General features: G+C 57.3%; 1 protein-coding gene across 7 annotated transcripts; it reads left to right on the top strand.

Annotated features, from left to right (window-relative positions):
- Nucleotides 1–77: 77 nt before the first annotated feature.
- Nucleotides 78–17751, top strand: LZTR1 (leucine zipper like transcription regulator 1). 7 transcript variants are annotated; one of them, XM_045459466.1, is made up of 21 exons: nt 78–285; nt 754–816; nt 4181–4237; nt 5696–5775; nt 6267–6375; nt 6872–6955; nt 7997–8054; nt 8643–8782; nt 10727–10928; nt 11405–11560; nt 11702–11812; nt 12191–12283; nt 12465–12560; nt 12640–12805; nt 13016–13185; nt 13669–13780; nt 14668–14794; nt 14888–15037; nt 15681–15786; nt 15874–15954; nt 16235–17751. In XM_045459466.1, exons 1-21 carry the CDS (start codon nt 86–88, stop codon nt 16349–16351), a joined length of 2478 nt encoding a protein of 825 aa, XP_045315422.1. In that variant the 5' UTR covers nt 78–85; the 3' UTR covers nt 16352–17751. The 7 variants fall into 7 exon arrangements, with proteins under 7 accessions (XP_045315422.1, XP_045315424.1, XP_045315423.1 ...); XM_045459465.1 differs by having other exon boundaries at nt 84–285; nt 13624–13780; XM_045459468.1 differs by lacking the exon at nt 11405–11560 and having other exon boundaries at nt 13624–13780.
- Nucleotides 17752–17854: the final 103 nt, after the last annotated feature.

The raw sequence follows: 17854 nt of genomic DNA, 5'->3' as shown, positions 1-17854 counted from the left end.
CAGTGCTCGCCGGGAAACGTAGTCCCGCCCGGGGCGGTGGCCTCACGTCCCGCGGACCCAGTGGCCGAGCCGGCGTGGACCCGGGATGGCTGGGCCGGGGGGTTCGGGGGGCCCGATCGGAGCCGGGGCCCTGGCAGGCAGCGCACGGTCCAAGGTAGCTCCGAGCGTGGACTTTGACCACAGCTGCTCGGACAGTGTTGAGTACCTGACACTCAACTTCGGGCCCTTCGAGACAGTGCATCGTTGGCGGCGCCTCCCTCCCTGCGACGAGTTCGTGGGGGCCCGGTACGGCGGAGTTCAGGGGTCTTGGAGTAGGGGGGTGTCTGAGGAGGTCTTGGGCGGGGTCCAGGGACCGAGGCCGGGGCGTGGTGTCCAGGAGCGATCTGGTGATGGGGGGTGGGGAGGAAGTGGTGGTGTCCAGGATGATGTCCAGGCCATGGGAGGGGGTCCTGAGGGAGTCCTGGAGCAGCGTGGCCTGGGGCAGGTACTAGAGTTAAGCTGTGTTTGTGGGTCTGGAGCTGGGGTCCCGGGTGCTCTGCAGTGGGGTGCGGAGTCCAGAGAGTCCCAGGGCAATGTCTTTGGTTCCCATATACAGGGTCTTGGGGTACAGGTGGAATTTAGGGATCTCTATCAATCTTGGCAGTTGAGAGGTGTTACCTAATTTCTGCACCAGCCCGGGTGCTTAGTCTCATTCCTTGGGTGCCCCCTGGAGGGTCCTGGACTCACTGCCACCCACTCATTCTTTCTTTCCAGGCGCAGCAAGCACACAGTGGTGGCCTATAAGGATGCCATTTATGTATTTGGTGGAGACAATGGGTGAGTGAGTATGAACATGAGGGTGTTTGGACCAGGGAGGGAGGAACATGGTGGTTCGGACGGGGTTAGCTAATCATTCCGTCTCACTTTCTCCGTCTTTGAGGTTACCTGGCCTCAAGGTCCTCAGCACAGCATTCAGTGGATAGCACATGCTTGGGACACAGAAATGTTCCTCTTGTTCTGGGTGGACACAACCTTGAAAGAAACACATCCACCCTGGCAGTCGCTCTCACCAGGCACTTTTCCCTTCACTGAACTCCTTTTTGGGCCTTATCCTCATGCTCACATGGCAGTGTTTGGAGGACACAGTTTTATTTATTTCTCATATTTTCCACTTTTTGGAAAGGTTTTCCCACCTGCCATAAATTCCTGGGAAACAACTTTCCTGACACTGACCTGATGTTTTTGTTGGTGGGCACACCTCCATCCTATGAACTGTTCCCAGTTAAGTTGTGGTTGGTCTCCTTTGGTGAGAGATAATGGCTGAGGTAAACCTTTGGTTTGTGCAGCTGCTTTCTTCTGGTGGTGTTTCCTTAAGACCCATTCCCAGAGGGAAAGAGCTATTTTAGCTCTTATCATGGGCTGGGCCATGTTAAGTACTGGGTGTGGGCATAGCAGGCCATGCTTGCAGAGGAAAAGGGGCTCTGATCTGGGCAGGGAAGCCCAATCTGGAGGGGTTGATGACCTGAAAGATAAGTAGGAGTGACTCAGGGAAAAGAGGAAGAGGGTTCCAATTGGAGGGATCCGCCTGGGCAATGAATGACCCAGAGGTGGGGGAGTACAGAGTGGCACCAGACCTGGAGTTTGGGCAGGGCATCCCTTCTCCATTAATTCATTTATGTCATCAGGAAAGGCCAGGGATGCTCACCAGGGGTCTGGGAGGCTTGGGAACCTGCTAGATGTGGGGCTGAAGCTTGGTCTCCCGGATAGACCAGGCTCAGTTCAAGTTAGAGCTTTGTGGCTTTGAGCTCAGGCAGGTTTAAGACCACTAATCTGGTCTCCTCCTTTGTATATGGGGTGGCCATATGCCCTGCTCCTGAGGGTCAGTGAGCACAAACCTGTGAAAGACTCAGGACAGGTTTTGCTGTACTGAAGGTGCGGTGTTTGCACATGACCGATTCTGCCCATGAGTCTGTCCCTGCCTCTCAACCACAGGACTTGGCCTGAAGCCCAGAAGGACTGGCCTCTGGTTGGTTCTGCAGCCTTGGTCCTTCAGGACTCCCTCTGCGGGGGCTGACCTGGAGCTAGTAGGGTACAAGGACCCCATGAGGACCTGCAGACTAGTCAGAATGGTTTCCTTGGGCGGGGCCCTGGCTTCTAGCCTGTCTCCCCCACAGCCTGTTTCCTTATGAGCAGCCAGAGGGATCCATTTGAAATGCAAGTCTCAGTGTGTGCCTCCTGAGCACATAATCCTGGGATGGCTCCCCTCTCTCTGAGTAAAAGCCCAAACTGTCCTGGCAGTCTGAGAGGCCCTATACACTTGTGCCTGCCCTGCTCCTCTGCCTTTGTTTTACACTGGGCTACATCACTGCCTTGCTGTGTTCTGATTGAACCAAGCATCCTCCTGCTCAGGCCCTTGTACTGGCTGTTCCCTCCTTCTCAACCCTTCCTGCCTCTCTTCCGAACATACTGTGAGGGAGGCCTTCCTGACTGCCTGGGTCAACTGGACTGTGGCCCTCCCGTCCCCTTCTGCACCTCTTACTGGCTCCATGGTAAGAGTACAGACCACATAGATTACCTCAGAGTTATTTTTGTTTGTTACCTGTCTCCTCCACTGGGGAGAGACCTGAACCCAGCACCCAAACAATTCAGTAAATGTGTGCCACATGACAGGATGGAATAGGAAAAGGCTCACAGGTGTTCACTGCAGGCTTTATGAGAATCCCCCAAACCAGAAAAGGCCTGATGTCCAGTCCAGGGCAGTGGGTGGGAACATTCCCAGGAGTGTTCTATAGCAGGTAGGGTTGGCATGGTAACTGTGTAGCAATAAGCAGATATATCTTTGCTATAATGTGGCATTAAGAAACAGGATTTGTCTCACTCTGGTTGCAACTTTGTAAAGATTGAGTACAAAGAAAGATGGCGCTGCCTGGGTGGCTTGGTCCCTTAAGCAACTTTGGCTCAGGTCATGATCTCACGGTGTGTGAGTTCAAGCCCCTCATCTGGCTCTCTGCTGTCAGCACAGAGCCCACTTTGGATCCTCTGTCCCCTCTCTCTCTGCCCCTCCCCCACCCCTCTTCCACTTGCTCTGCTTGTGCTTGCTCTCTCAAAAATAAAAATAAACATTTAAAAAAGAAAGAAATAGGGGCACTTGGGTGGCTCAGTTGGTTAAGCGCCCAACTTTGGCTCAGGTCATGATCTCATAGTTCTTGGGTTCGAGCTTCATGTCAGGCTCTGTGCTGACAGCTTGGAGCCTAGAGCCTGCTTCAAATTCTGTGTCTCTGGCTCTCTTTGCCCCTCCCCTACTCACACTTTGTCTCTCTCTCTCTCTTTCTCTCTCTCTTTCTCTCTCTCTCAAAAATGAATAAACGTTAAAAATTAAAAAAGAAGGAAAGAAAGAAAAAAAAAGAAAGAAAGCCTCCTGCAGAATCTGAGACGGGTAGAGAGAGGGCAAGGAGGGGCAAATGGGAGAGGGGAAAAATTACAGTCACATCTCTGCTTCCCAGCTCCTGGCTTCCAGGCTGCATGGCCTCAGGCAGGCCCTTTATCTCCCAGGCTGCTTCCTCTTTTGTAGAGACAGGTGGAGTGTGCAGCCCCCTGGTGCAGATTGAGGGAAGGGTGCAGGGGGTCCCCCATACAGGCCTGGGTGCTGGGCTCCTATTGGTTGACTCCCTTCTTCCTTCTTACTGACAAGGGCTGGGCAGTAACTTGCAGGTCTTAGTGGGTGGCCAGTGGATTTGTTTTCCATTTTATTGTGCATCTTTAATGTAGTTACACTGGCTTTGCAATAAAGAGGTGGAAGGAATATCAGAGAGGAGGAAAGGGGCCTCCCCTGGGAAGCTCTGCATTGTGGTGGCACAGCCTCCAAGAAAGAGGTGCTGAGACATGGGAGTGGGAGGAGGGGTTCAAGAGCCTGGGGTGAGGTGTGAACCCTCAAGCCAGCTGCTGGGTAGCTGGGATCAGACTTTGGACCCCACCCCAGGCAGGCGGGTCCCTGGCAGCCTGGTACCCGCACCAGCTGGGGAGCTTTCTTTGTGGTCATCACTCTGGTCCCTTGGGAATCAGCTGGATTCCCTAGGGAATCCCTAGCCCTGGTTGGGTCCCCACAATAGTCCCCACCCCCATCCCTGGGCCGCAATATCCATCTCCTGGGTCCTGGAGAGCAGACCAGGACTGACCCCACTTCTCCCTGGCTGTCTTTTAGGAAGACCATGCTCAACGATCTCCTGCGGTTCGATGTGAAGGATTGCTCCTGGTGTAGGTACGTGGTCTCTGGGCCCCAGGTCCCCTCTTTCCCCTAGAGGTCCGTAGCACCATGCTGGGCCCTGATTGCCAGTAGGGTCATGCTGGGGAGAGCTAGGGAGAAACTGCAAGGAGACAGCTGTGGTCCTTAGTCTTTCCCTCTCTCTCCTGGGTTTCTTTTCCAGTCCACGACTTGGATTGATTATTCTGAATCCTGTTAGGTAAGGGGATTTGTTTGGTCTGGTTGCTGGTCCTCAAATTCTGCCTCCAGAGAGCCCTTCAGTCACTGGGCCTGTTTCCTGGGCCAGCGGCTGCCCTGGGAGCCAACATGGGTGGGGGTGGGGAACGGCTGCTGGGTCTTTTTAGGACTGACACTGTGGGGCCCGTCTTCTGCCCGGAGACCCCACATGGGTAGTGGGCAATACGAGAGCTCTGGCTTCCTGCCACGGATGGCCCTTGCCCCTGTGCAGCCTTGGGCAAGACATTTGCCCTCTCTGAGCACTGCATATTTGTGCCCATCTCCTCCGGTCCAGCCCTACCCAGGGGGAAGCTCACAGCTGAGGGGGAGAAAGGGATCCCAGGATTAGAAGATACTGGGTGTTCTGAGCTCTACCATCTGCTCGTGCAGGAGCACAGACCCTCTGAGTCCCCTGGGTGCCCCACTCTGCAGGAGCTGTGTGTGCAGCCCTCAGTCCCTAGCAGTCCTCTGGGGAGGAGGGGTCTCACCACCCCCATTTGATGGAGGAGGATGTCCAGGCCCAGGACCCATACCTGCCAAGCCTGGAAAACCAGGGTGGCATCATTGTGTGCCACCCACCCTCTGCCCAGGAGACCTAGGTAGTGCTGATATTGCCAAAGAAATTTGTTATTGTTCCTCTCACGCTTAGTTTTATAATATAACCAATAGTTACAGATTAATGTTTAAAATCACTCTAAAGGCTTTACAGTCCTTTACTAATAATTGCTTAAGGATAAAAGTCTGAAAAGGAGCAGCCCCAGGGAAGCAGTATAAATGGGTTTTTAATTCCATAAATAAAATGCATGGACTACCTCTGTGGAACACAGTGCAGCTGTAAGAACACAAGTATAGCTGATTGGAGAGTGGCAGGAAGACCTAGTCACATTTTACTGTTAAGCTGAAAAAGCAGATATTACAACATATCTACCACGTGATTCCATTTGCATAAATTACTCGGAGGCATAAACATGAATAGGAAAGGTGACAGGGGTGGGAGGGTGGTGGCCTCAAGGAATAAAGGGTAGTTTCTGGCAAAGGGATTATATACAAGTCTTAATTCTGGTTTTGTGTTTTTTCCTTATTGGCAACTTTTATTATACGTTTCTATATAATGACATAGGTATTACCTACAAAACACAAAAATGAAAGGAATCAGGGAGGTGGCAGGGGCTGCCCTGTGTGGCATGGACTGCACATCTGACCCCTGCTGACACCCACTCTCCATTTCCCCCCCACCAGGGCCTTCACCACAGGCACCCCACCAGCCCCCCGCTACCACCACTCAGCCGTTGTCTACGGGAGCAGCATGTTTGTATTTGGTGAGCTGCCTCTTCTCTCCTGGGCACTGTGCCCTCTTCTGGGCTCACAGCACCCTTGTCCTGCCCCAGGCCTGGGGCTCACATGCTGTGCATGGCCAACTTCTCTCTGTCCATGCCTTGTCTTTCTCTGCTTGAGTCTTGAGTTCCTGCACTGGTTTGGGGGCCTCTTAAGGGCCCCTGTGGCCCTATGTGCCCCTTTCCCTAACTGTCCCAATTTCCCAGGTTTAGAATTGTCTGCCTCTGTGACTGGGCTGGAAGGTGGCTCTCCTCCCTCCTCTGTCACCCCACCAGGAGCAGAGCACAGGGTTCTGCTCATTTATGTGTCCCCAGAGCCTAACACAGTCAGGCACACAGTAGGTGTTCCCCAAAGTTTATGGAGGGAGTCCCAGAATACATCTTAAGTGAGGCCAGATTCTGCCCCCACCTCCTGGGGTTTAGAGACTCTGAGATGCTGCCTTTGGGTGTGACAGTTTCTCCCTCTCTCTACCCAGGGGGCTACACTGGGGACATTTATTCCAATTCTAACTTGAAGAATAAAAACGACCTCTTTGAATATAAGTTTGCAACTGGCCAGTGGACAGAGTGGAAAATTGAAGGACGGTGAGAGACTTTGCTGAAACCTTTCAGGGTTGATCGACTGGCTACCGCATTGGGTCCGTGGTGGCAGCCGGCCTGGGATGTGGCCCCTATAGCATTACAGAAGAAGAGCCTGAGACTCAGAGAGGCCTGAGCTCTGCTCATTCCCAGCTGTGCCTGTTTGAGGCCCTTGCCCTGCTCTTAGATTCTCTCCTTTCAGAGAGCAGAAGGGACCCTGATGTACTGCTGATGGGCGCGTCTCTCCTGTTTTGCAAGCATCCCCCTTTGATATTTTGATGGTGGCTGGGAGAGGGCTTTACCCTGTGGGCATCTGAATTCCTTATCCCACTGCCCTGCCTCATGAGCTCAGCCTTATGACACCCAGATGGCATCCCAGAGCCCTGGTGTCAGCAAATGTAGGCACAGTGGCCCTGGGGTCCCGGCTGGTGTTATGGGGCCACGAGGTTCAGGTCTGTGCTGGGCGGCCTCGCTCCTCACCCCCTCCCTCATCACACTACAGGTTGCCGGTCGCTAGGTCTGCCCATGGTGCCACGGTATACAGTGACAAGCTGTGGATCTTTGCTGGCTATGATGGCAATGCCAGGTAGGTGGTGCCCAGCCTGTGCACCCGGCCCCTGACCAGCCCTATAAGTGTACCGAGGCCCAGAGCGGGCCTTCCTGGCATGGGAGGGCTCAGGTGGGGGTTTCTCAAGAGGGTAGCGTTGTGGACAGGAGGGACGGGGTGGGGGGCTGGGGTGCCTGGGTGGCTCAGTCAGTTAAGCATCTGACTTGATTTTGGCTCAGGTCATGATCTCACTGTCAGTACAGAGCCCACTTGGGTTCATCTCTCCCTTTTTCTCTGCTCCTCCCCCACTCGTACATGTGTGTGCATGTGTGCTCTTGCCCTCTCAAAATAGATAAACTGAAAACAAAAAGGACTGAGGGGAAGAAGATGGGTAGGATGGAGGTGAGGGGCAACTGAGTGGAGCTCTTGCCCAACCCGACAGAGGTCAGAAGGCCTGGCACCCCTGAGACCCCTCCTGGGGGTGTCTGAGGAGGTGGCAAGCCTGGCCCATTTTTGTGCAGCTATCTGAGGATGTGCTGCATTTTTCTGATTACAAAAGTAGCATGTGATCATTCCCCAAGACTTCAGCATTATAGAAACTCCAAGAGGTGGGGCGCCTGGCTGGCTCAGTTAGAAGAGTATGTGAGTCTCAATCTTGGAGTCGTGAGTTCGAGCCCCAGGTTGGGTATGGAAATCACTAAAAAAAAAAAAAAAAAAATTTTTTTGAAACAAACAAACGCTCCAAGGGATGCGATGTTAGTGGTGGTTTCTGCATGTGTTGCCTCTCTGAAGTCCTCTCCGAGCCCCGGGGGTCTACCGAGTGGGACTGACCCTGCTACACTGGCTAGACGTTGTGCTTAAGACCATGTGTTCCTGTCTGGGCTGGGGGGATACCTAGCAGGGATTCAGTGCATCCCCCTCGGCCCCGACCCTGAAGCCCCCACCTCATGGCTACTCCATAGGCCCCTGATCAGAGTCCTGCGTGATGTGTTCTTCCTCCCTGGAGCCATCTCTCCCGGCCAGGCCCACCCTGCCACCAGCTCCAGCTGTGCAGATCCTGACCCCTCTGTCCTAATGCAGGTTGAATGACATGTGGACCATTGGCCTCCAGGACCGGGAGCTCACATGCTGGGAGGAGGTGAGGGGTTTGGGGGGCTGGGGCAGGCAGGGAAGGCAAGGGCTTGGGGGGCCAGGGTGGGGCTGGCAGGGAGGGGAGGGGCAATGGGGGGGCAGAGGTGAGGCAGGGGAGGGGCTGCTTTGTTCTCTTTGCCAAATCCTAGCCTGTCCTCAGCCTCACCCTCCCTGCTGACTTCCTGCCCAATTCCAGCAGCACTCACCTAGTGACTAAATCCTCTGTGCATCAAATGGCAGCGTGTCCTGGTGACTGAGGGTGGTAGAATCCACCCTCATTTGAACACAGCGAGTTCAGCATGCTGTTTGGTGTCCTGCTCCCTGCTGTTTCTGGGCAATCTGTCCATCTGCTCCATTCTTTCCCCTGGAGTTTCTTTCCCTCATGGTGATGATTTTTAGCCCCAGTTGTTAAAAACTGGGCCCATTTAGGTGGATGAAGTGGGGCTTTAAGCTGTTTCATAGAACTTAATCTATGAACCCTCATTCACAGAAGTTTCAAGAATGAAAGTAGTCCCAGTTCAGCAGTGTAAGTAAGTCTCGACCCTGTGAACCCGGTCCCATGAGGGCTCGGGCTGAGCTGCCTTCCCTACCCCAGGTAGCGCAGAGCGGTGAGATCCCACCATCCTGCTGCAACTTCCCAGTGGCCGTGTGCCGGGACAAGATGTTTGTGTTCTCAGGGCAGAGCGGAGCCAAGATAACCAACAACCTCTTCCAGTTTGAATTCAAGGACAAGACGTGAGTGTTCTGGTGGTGGCACCCATATCTGTGTCTGGAGCTGTCCTTGTGAGCTTCCGACACAGCAGGGCAAGTTACCCTTCCAGAGCAAGGAGGTGCAGGTGCCTTCATACAGACTGTGCAAGCAGGCTCCTTAGTGTGTGGCTATAGCTCAGCAAGATGGGGCTCAGCTGGCCTCTCTGTCCAGTGTGAAGGACGGCTCCTGCCCCGCAGATGGCCTGGTCAGTGTCACCAGTAACAAATGTGGCTGGAATAGATCTCATACGATGGAAGAAGCCTGGAGGGGTGCTCAGGCCCTGAGAGCGTCCAGCCTATGCTGTCCTTTGACCAGCCTCATGATGGGGACTGAGCCCTGGAGGTGGCACAGACTGTGTCTTGGCTCTGGGAGTGAATGGAGGGGAGGGAACAGGGAGCTTCTGCTGTAAGCCAGGGAGGCTCAGGAGGGGACTTGGAGTTGCCCTGGAGCCCAGCACTGTCCATTCAGAAGGAGGAAGGTCAAGGCATCTGAGGCAGAGGGAATCCCGCTGACACCCACCCAGCTCTCCTGTGGCTCTCATGAGGGCAGCTGGGCTTGAACCAGCCTGCCTCTCCATCCTGGCCTTGGTGCTTACAGCAGTGGGCAGCAAAGAGGGCTCAGCACCAATAGGAACAGACCTGGTGAGGTGAGAGGCATTGGAAGTAGAGGCCAAGAAGGCTCAGATGTGGGGAGGGGTTGAAGGGCAGATATGCAGGCTCTGGATAGGTGGACAAGTGGCAAATCTGGGAAGGGTGCTCAAGGAGGTACAGGTATTGGAGGAGACGCAGGGCCTGAGGACTGTTCAGGGATGTGGGGGCTGAAGAAGGTGCATTGAGGGAGCAGAGGGCTGTGGGGTGGGGGACCCAGGCCAGAGATGGGAGGGCAGAGCTGCGGCTGGGGGCAGAGTGGACAGGGGTAGGAAGAAAACCAGGGGAGGTATGGCCACCAGCACCAGCCCAGGCCGGGTGTTAGGAGATCCCAAGGGCCACTGGCAGCAGAGGAGTCCCACGGGGTGGAGTCAGTGTGGTGCTGCCTTCCTCGGGCTGGCCTGCTCCCAGCCCCCAGACAGCCACCTGCCCAGCGTCATGCCTGTGCCCTTTGCTCCCACACACACAGAGGTGAGAGTGAACATACCCTGGCCTTTAGGCTGTGCATAGGTGGGCAGATCCTGTGGTGTGGGCATCACATAGGGCCCATTCCCCATGGGGCCACAGAGGGCTGCTGGTGTGAGGCACTTAGCACTGGGGTCCTTACAGAGCACCTCTGCCCTACCCCATTCCCAGATGGGCATTCAGGACCCCTGCCACCTGGAGATGGGCTTTGCCCAGGCAGGTCTCCTACATGCTGGACAACCTCCCTGCAGCAGGGGCACCAGTCAAGCCCAGCATGTGCCAGGTGCAGGGGTCAGCATGGAGCCAGATGGCATGGCCCACCTGGCCAAGATCTGTTTGGGTTCCAAAGAGGATACGTTGGAAGCTGTTGGGGATTCCTGGGAGGGTAGAGAATATAGGAGCAGCATTGGGAGGTGGGGTCCTGGTGGCTCCCAGGAGCAAGGCCTTGGCTGTGGGGATCATCCCACATGTTGGAGTGGTGGACATATCTCCATTCCCCCAGAGAGTGGAATTGCCTCACCATACAGAGGCTGGCCACCCCTCCTGCCTGCCACTGCTGCCTGGTTTATAGCTGGGAGACAGAAAAGGACTCAGGCAGGACCCCATGGTGGGCTGAGTGGACCTAGGCAGAGCTGGTGCCAGAGCAAAAGGGGATGCCCTGCAGTGCATGCCCTCTCTTGATCCGGCTGGTTTCCCCAGGGGCTTCAGGGCACTTCCGGCTGTTGCCTGCTGTGGGGAGGCCTCAGAACCCAGGTGGAGGCCATGGGGGAGCAGGAGCCCCCACTCTGGCACTAGTTTACTGTCATGTGCCCTTAGGTGGACACGCATCCCCACTGAGCACCTACTCCGTGGCTCCCCACCACCCCCGCAGCGGCGCTATGGGCACACCATGGTGGCCTTTGACCGCCACCTCTACGTGTTTGGGGGTGCGGCAGACAACACACTGCCCAATGAGCTGCACTGCTATGATGTGGACTTCCAGACCTGGGAAGTTGTCCAGCCCAGCTCAGACAGTGAGGTGAGTGCTTCCGGGCACAGGTGGCCAGGGTTGCCCAGGCCTGAGGGCTGGGAGGCCTGATTCACCTGCTCCCACCACCCTGCAGCTCCTCACAGCCTCAGAGGGCTCCCAGGGCTCTAGATGGCCAGCAGGAGCAAAGCCCGGATGACTGAGGCCCTCAGCCCTGGACGCCTGCCTTGACCAGACCCTAGGCCCTGGGCCCTTGTTCTCCATCTTGCAGCCTACAGGCTTTTAACATTTCACTTCCCATCATATCTGCATGGTGCTGAGGATGTTCTCCCAGAACGTCCACCCTGACTGCTGCTGGCTCCCCTTCTCAGCCATGCTGTGAGCGCCCTCATCCTGTGGCTCTTTCCTCTCCCAAACCTGTCCCCAGAGCACTCTCACTCTTGAACAGGGTCAGCAGGAGGCTGGTCTGTGGTGTCTTGCCTGGCCCTTGCTGACTGGTCCCATGCCCGCATGTCTCTCCCCTCCAGGTCGGTGGGGCTGAGGTGCCAGAGCGAGCATCTGCTTCTGAGGAGGCGCCTGCCCTGGCCTCTGAGGAGCGGGGTGGCTTCAAGAAGTCCCGAGATGTGTTTGGCCTGGACTTTGGCACCACCACAGCCAAGCCGCCTGCCCCGCCGGCCTCAGAGGTGAGGGTTGGCGCCCTCGCTCCTCTCCATCACTCCCTGATGCCAGTCCTGTGGTCAGCCTCTCTCACAGATAGGGAGACTGAGGCTTAGAGAAGTACTTGTTAGGGTTACTTATCTCCTCCCCTCCCCACCTCCACCCAGCTGCCAAGCGGAAGGCTCTTCCACGCAGCTGCTGTGATCTCGGACGCCATGTACATCTTCGGGGGCACCGTGGACAATAACATCCGCAGTGGGGAGATGTACAGGTTCCAGGTGGGGCTCATGGACTGACTGCAGGGGAGCCAGCCAGGGTGGATGGGTCCCAGATGATGGAAACTGAGGCCCCGTAGGTAGGGGTGGGACTTGTCCAAGGGGACCAGAGCCAGGGGTCTAGTGGGATGGCAGCCTTCCCGAGGAGTCTGGAAGACAGGGTGGGGAACTCTAGGCCGAGGGCAGTCTGAGGAACCTCTGTGCAGGGTGGGGTGGGTGGGGCAACATTGGGGGCTCACAGTGGAGCCAGTGGAGGCCGGGGAGCAGGCTTGGGCCAGTGGAGGGAGCTGGGCTGAGCTGGGCTGGGCAGTGTGGCTTAGAGGGGGGCAGAGCCTGGGCCAGTGCTGGCTTCCCTGGGCAACACTGGGTCTCCTCCCGCAGTTCTCTTGTTACCCCAAGTGCACACTGCATGAGGACTACGGGAGGCTGTGGGAGAGCCGCCAGTTCTGCGACGTGGAGTTTGTGTTGGGCGAGGTGGGTGCCCTCCCTATGCCCAGCCTGTCCCCTGTACTGTAGGGTGGAGGCTGTGCCCTGAGGCACTGCTGGCCTACCCCTTGTGCCTGGAGTCCTAGAGCCCTTACCTGGCTGTCTGGGCCTCCGTCCCAGCCAGGATGAGGGTTCTGTGCTCCCCACCAAGGTGTCATTCTTGCTCCAGAAGGAGGAGTGTGTGCAGGGCCATGTGGCCATTGTCACCGCTCGGAGCCGCTGGCTCCGCAGGAAGATCATGCAGGCACGGGAACGGCTAGCCCAGGTGAGGTGCTGCCCAGTCCCTCCTTCCAGGACAGTGGCATCTGTGGGGTGCCCCTGAGCTCCCCTTCCTCTCCCTATAGAAGCTGGAGGAGGAGGCAGCCCCCACTTCCAGGGAGGACCCTGGTGCAGCTGTGGGGGGGGCCCGGCCGCCTCTGCTGCACGTGGCCATCCGCGAGGCCGAGGCCCGGCCCTTTGAAGTGCTCATGCAGTTCCTGTACACGGACAAGATCAAGTACCCGCGGAAAGGTGCGCTGGGGGTGGGAACAGGGTGGACAGGCGCACAGCCTGAGGCCTGGCGGCCACCACCACTCATGTCCACTGGTGTGGTTGAGTTGCCTGATGACCCAGACCCACACTCCTCTGAAAGAAGCCCTGGACCCTGTCCTCCCCTCCGCCCTGCCCCGCACCTTCTCCCTCTCTCCATGACTCTGAGGTTCAGGGAGCTCTTGGATGCAGGCCACGTGGAGGATGTGCTGCTCATCATGGATGTCTACAAGTTGGCACTGAGCTTCCAGTTGTGCCGCCTAGAGCAGCTGTGCCGACAGTACATCGAGGCCTCTGTGGACTTGCAGAACGTGCTGGTTGTGTGTGAGAGTGCCACCAGGCTGCAGCTGGGCCAGCTGAAGGTGCGGGCCGGTGTGCATAGCCCACCCCGCCTACCACAGGCCCCCGTCCCCTGCTGCCAACACCAACCCCAGGCTGTTGACCCCCGCTGCAAGCTGCTGCCCCCGCCCTGCTGCTGCCAACCCGCACCCCAGGCTGCCAACTCTCGCCACAGGTCCCCCATACCCCGTTGTCAAACCCTACCCCAGGCTGCCGACCCCTGCCACAAGCCAGGGCTCTGTTCCCTGCTGCTGCCCCCGCCCTGCTGCTGCCAACCCGCACCCCAGGCTGCCAACTCTTGCCACAGGGCCCCCATACCCCGTTGTCAAACCCTACCCCAGGCTGCTGACCCCTGCCACAAGCCCCCTGTTCCCTGCCCCGGCCCAAGTCCTCCTGCCCAGGCTGCTGCCCCATCGGCCAAGGCCTGACCCTGCTTGCCTGCTCCGGCTTGTGTGTCCCAGGAGCATTGCCTGAACTTCGTGGTGAAGGAGTCCCACTTCAATCAGGTGATCATGATGAAGGAGTTTGAACGCCTCTCTTCCCCACTGATCGTGGAGATTGTGCGGCGGAAGCAGCAGCCACCTCCCCGTGCTCCCTCAGAGCAGCCCGTGGACATTGGTAGGGATCCAGTCCCCATCCCTGAGGCAGCAGAACGGGATGGTATTCATCCTGGGTGGAGACTTGGGAGCCATGGAAGTACCTGCCAGGCCCTCAGGGTGGGGTGTGGGTACCGGGGGTGCCCAGAGCGCTCCTGGGGCTCCTGCATGGGCAGACAGGGAGGCAGGTCAGGCTCATTGGAAGGAAGAGCCCCTGACCTATGGGGCATCCTACCACAGCTGTGTGCCTGAGGGTGGAGAATCTCCTGAGCCCGTTTCCAGAGGTGGGCACCGGTCCCTCTCTAGTGAGGGTACCTGCCCTGACTGACATCAGGTTTGACAGTTCTGTTGGGAGCAGCGTGCTCAGGGTCAGTGACTAGTTGCAAGCTTCTTTTCTAGGCATGCCCACCCTTTGGGGCCTAGTGAGAGGTAAGCTCAGTCCAAAGACTTCAGACGTTCCTGGTAGCTCCCTGTGCCCACCTAGTCCGGGAAGGGACATCACAATCTCCTTCATCCCCTGACTCTCCCTGGGGTCTGTGCTGCATCTGGCCATTGGCCCTGGGTGACACAAGGAGGGACACAGTGCTTGCCAGACCCAGAGGGGGCTCAAGCATAAGGGTAGGGAGGAGGGTTCAGTGGGCTGAGTTGGGGAGATCAGACTCTGGGGGTCGGGCAGGCCTAAGGGCCGTGTTTGGGGCTGAGGGGAGAAGGTAACAGGGCCTGTTAGTGCCTCAAGGGCCAGAGTGAGCCTTCTGGCCTGGGAGACGTTTGTTCAGGGCAGCAGCATGGGCAGATGTCCAGGAAGCAGTGCCTGGGGCCCTGAGGCCCAAATCCGATGGCTGAGTCTGCAGAGGGGCAGGAGGCATCTGCTCGGGGTCCCTCTACACCAACCCCTGCCCTCCCTACCAGGCACATCTCTGATCCAGGACATGAAGGCATACCTGGAGGGGGCAGGTGCAGAGTTCTGTGACATCACTCTGCTGCTGGATGGGCACCCAAGACCGGCCCACAAGGCCATCCTGGCCGCTCGCTCCAGGTGGGTGGGGGTGTGGCTACAGGGCAGGGCAGGGCAGTCCTGGGCACAGCTTCTGTTTGCCAAGAGCCAGGACTCGAATGCCCCTGTCTGCAGCTACTTTGAGGCCATGTTCCGGTCCTTCATGCCCGAGGACGGGCAGGTGAACATCTCCATCGGGGAGATGGTGCCCAGCAGGCAGGCCTTTGAGTCCATGCTGCGCTACATCTACTACGGCGAGGTCAACATGCCGCCCGAGGACTCTCTGCATCCTCCCTGCCATGGGTGCTCCCAGGTCACCTCTGGAGGCCCGAGTCCCCAACTTAGGCAGCTTTGGAGCCTCGTGGGTGGGTTCTGGCCTAGCGATTTCCTGAGGATTTCCTGGTACCTAATGCTCTCCCAGCAGTTGGTCAGCAGGCACAGAGAGGTTGGCAGCCGGGAGGGATGGGTGGGTTCTTGACTCTCACAACTGCCCAGAGGAAGTGGTCCTGTGTTATAGGTGAGTAGATCACCGTAGAGTGATTCCTGGTCATGTCACTTCATGGGGGCCTGCACATGGGTGCAAGATGCCTTTCAGGGCTCTGTGAAGCCACAGTTAGTTCTGCAAATGTGCATATGGGTATTTTCCTGGGAGAGGATTTTGGGTTTTCTTTGGATCTTGAATAGGGCTTCAGAGTCCGCGTAGAGAGCAAGTCAGTGTCCTGCCTGGATTGGAACCCTTGTGCTGGTCCCTTGGGGTGGGGGTGGGGGGCGGTTTCCTTGTTCTGAGCACACAGGAGGAGGCAGCCACAGTCTCAGGCTTCCTCTGCCCCTGGTGCACGCGGGGCTCCAGCTGCACCCTCCCAGGAGAGATGCACAGGTGGCGGGAGGACGAGCTCCTTTGGCTGGCAGCTCCTTAACCAGCCCCCAGCTACCTGTTTGCGGCTCCCTACTATTATGGTTTCTACAACAACCGGCTGCAGGCGTACTGCAAGCAGAACCTGGAGATGAACGTGACAGTACAGAATGTACTGCAGGTAGCTCGGCGGGTGCTCATGGGCCTTCCTGAACCTGGGCGGGTGGGGGAGGGATGGGGCAGCACCTCAAGGAATCTGCCGTTCCAGATCCTGGAGGCAGCTGACAAGACGCAAGCACTGGACATGAAGCGGCACTGCCTGCACATCATCGTGCACCAGTTCACCAAGGTCAGGGCCCTCCCAGCCCAGCACTCACTGCCAACCCATCTTTAGGACCCACTTCCGCCCACGTTAGCCTTGGCCAGGTGTGGGGTGGGGGTGCGTGGAATCTGTTCATCTCCTGCAGCAGTGGTCCCTGGGGTTAGCCAAGCAGAGTACCCACCCACTGGCCATTTGGAGTCAGCCTGTGCCCTGGCTTGGTTGAGCTCCTGCGAGACTCTGGAGCCCACTCTGGCCCTCATGGGAATCCGGTTCCATCCTGTTTGGGCCTTTTGGTTGCCTCCTGCAGGTGTCCAAGCTGCCCACACTGCGCTCGCTGAGCCAACAGCTGCTTCTTGACATCATAGACTCCCTGGCCTCCCACATCTCTGACAAGCAGTGCGCAGAGCTTGGAGCTGACATATGAGGCCCCATGTGGTGCTGGCCCACTCGAGGAGAATAACCATGCCTGTTCCTGCCCTGCCCACTGCAGACTATGCTGGCCACGCTCAGGCCTCAGGTGGAGTGGTTGGACCTGCCAGCCAAGGGGCAGAGTGCCCAGAGTCTCCGGAGGGAAAGAGGACATGGGGGGCTCTGGATGCCCCATTTCACTGCTAAGGACAAGTCCCACAGGGAGTGATGGTAAAACAGACCCCCTGGGTGGCACCCTCTCCTCAGTTGGAGGTGTGGGTGGGAAGCCAGGACGCAGCAGTGGGGAGAGCCCATTGTGGAGCTGGTTTGAGGCTGCCCATCCAGCAGGGACTGTGTATGGCTTGTGGGTCTGGCCACTGGATCCTATTGCCCCAAGACCCCTCTGATGTGGGCTACATAGTACCCCCTCACCTTCACTGGGGTTGCTCTAAGGGCCCCTACTGTCATCAAGAGCTTGTGGGTGGACAATAGTAACGGGCAGATGAAATCTGACTCAGGATGAATTTTGTGAAGGGCCCTGATGCCAAACTGGGCCTTGGCTTCCAGAGGGGCTGCAGGATCCCATTCCACTGTGTGCACATCAGGAGTCCCCAGTTGTGCCAGGGAGACGTCAGTGAAAGTGCCCCCCCCCCCCCAGGTCCCCATCTGTCCCTAAGTATTCTTTGTCATAGACATGCCATTAAGACCATAGTAGTGCTATTACACCTCATGGGTACAGGCCCCACAGGTGGACTCCAGCCCTCAGCTGTCCCTGAGCTGGGGATGGATCATGTGGCCCAAGTGCTTGAGACTGGCCAATCCCATCCGGTCTTCTATCCGTGTCAGCAGCTCCCAGCCACATCTAGGGATACCCAGGGATATGGGGTGGGGAGGGGAGGGGAGAGGAGTTGCAGCAGAAATCCTGAAGTCCCAAGGCTGCCTTGCTCCTGCCTAGGCTGGGAAGCTAAAGGATTGGGCACCATGTCCTTTCCTGCCCCCCAACAGAAGGCCCTGTGTCAGTCCACCCTAATACAACAGGCACTTCTGCCTCCTCTCTGGGAACAAGAACCCCAGGGGCCCTTCTGCCCTGGCTGCCAGGAAGCCACGTTGGGGGGAAACAGTCCCCCTTGTCTCCTCCCTCCAGTTGCGTCCCCATGCAATGGCACTTGCCACTCCTTGGCCCTTGCTGAAGAGCCCCAGATGGTGCCACGTAGTTGGACAGGGAGCCCTGGTCCCAGGTGGGCATCCTTAGGCAAGAGGAGTCCATCCATAAGGCTGCCGGCAAGCTAGGAAATGGCCTGGCACAAGATGAGCCTTGGTGAACAACTGCAAACCCTGCTCTACAGTGGACCCTTGTAACTGGTCGTTTGACTTTTTCTTCCAGACATGATACGAATAAATGAAGTTACACACCAAGGGCCCTAGAAAGCCAATTTCACAGCATTGTGTGGCACTTTCCAGGACTAGAGAGAATTCAGCTATGCTCTTGGGGCTACTGTAGCCACGGCCAGCAGGGAGG

Source organism: Leopardus geoffroyi, chromosome D3, assembly GCF_018350155.1.
Source record: "Leopardus geoffroyi isolate Oge1 chromosome D3, O.geoffroyi_Oge1_pat1.0, whole genome shotgun sequence".
NCBI lineage: Eukaryota > Metazoa > Chordata > Mammalia > Carnivora > Felidae > Leopardus > Leopardus geoffroyi.
Note: the sequence above shows the minus strand (reverse complement) of the source record. Positions and strands in the feature narration are given on the sequence as shown.

Coding starts and splice junctions, on each gene's coding strand:
- LZTR1 (XM_045459463.1), top strand. CDS start 86: ATGGCTGGGCCGGGGGGTTCGGGGGGCCCGATCGGAGCCGGGGCCCTG. Junction 15,787..15,873: donor CAGTACAGAATGTACTGCAG/GTAGCTCGGCGG, acceptor CTGCCGTTCCAG/ATCCTGGAGGCAGCTGACAA. Junction 15,955..16,234: donor TCGTGCACCAGTTCACCAAG/GTCAGGGCCCTC, acceptor TGCCTCCTGCAG/GTGTCCAAGCTGCCCACACT.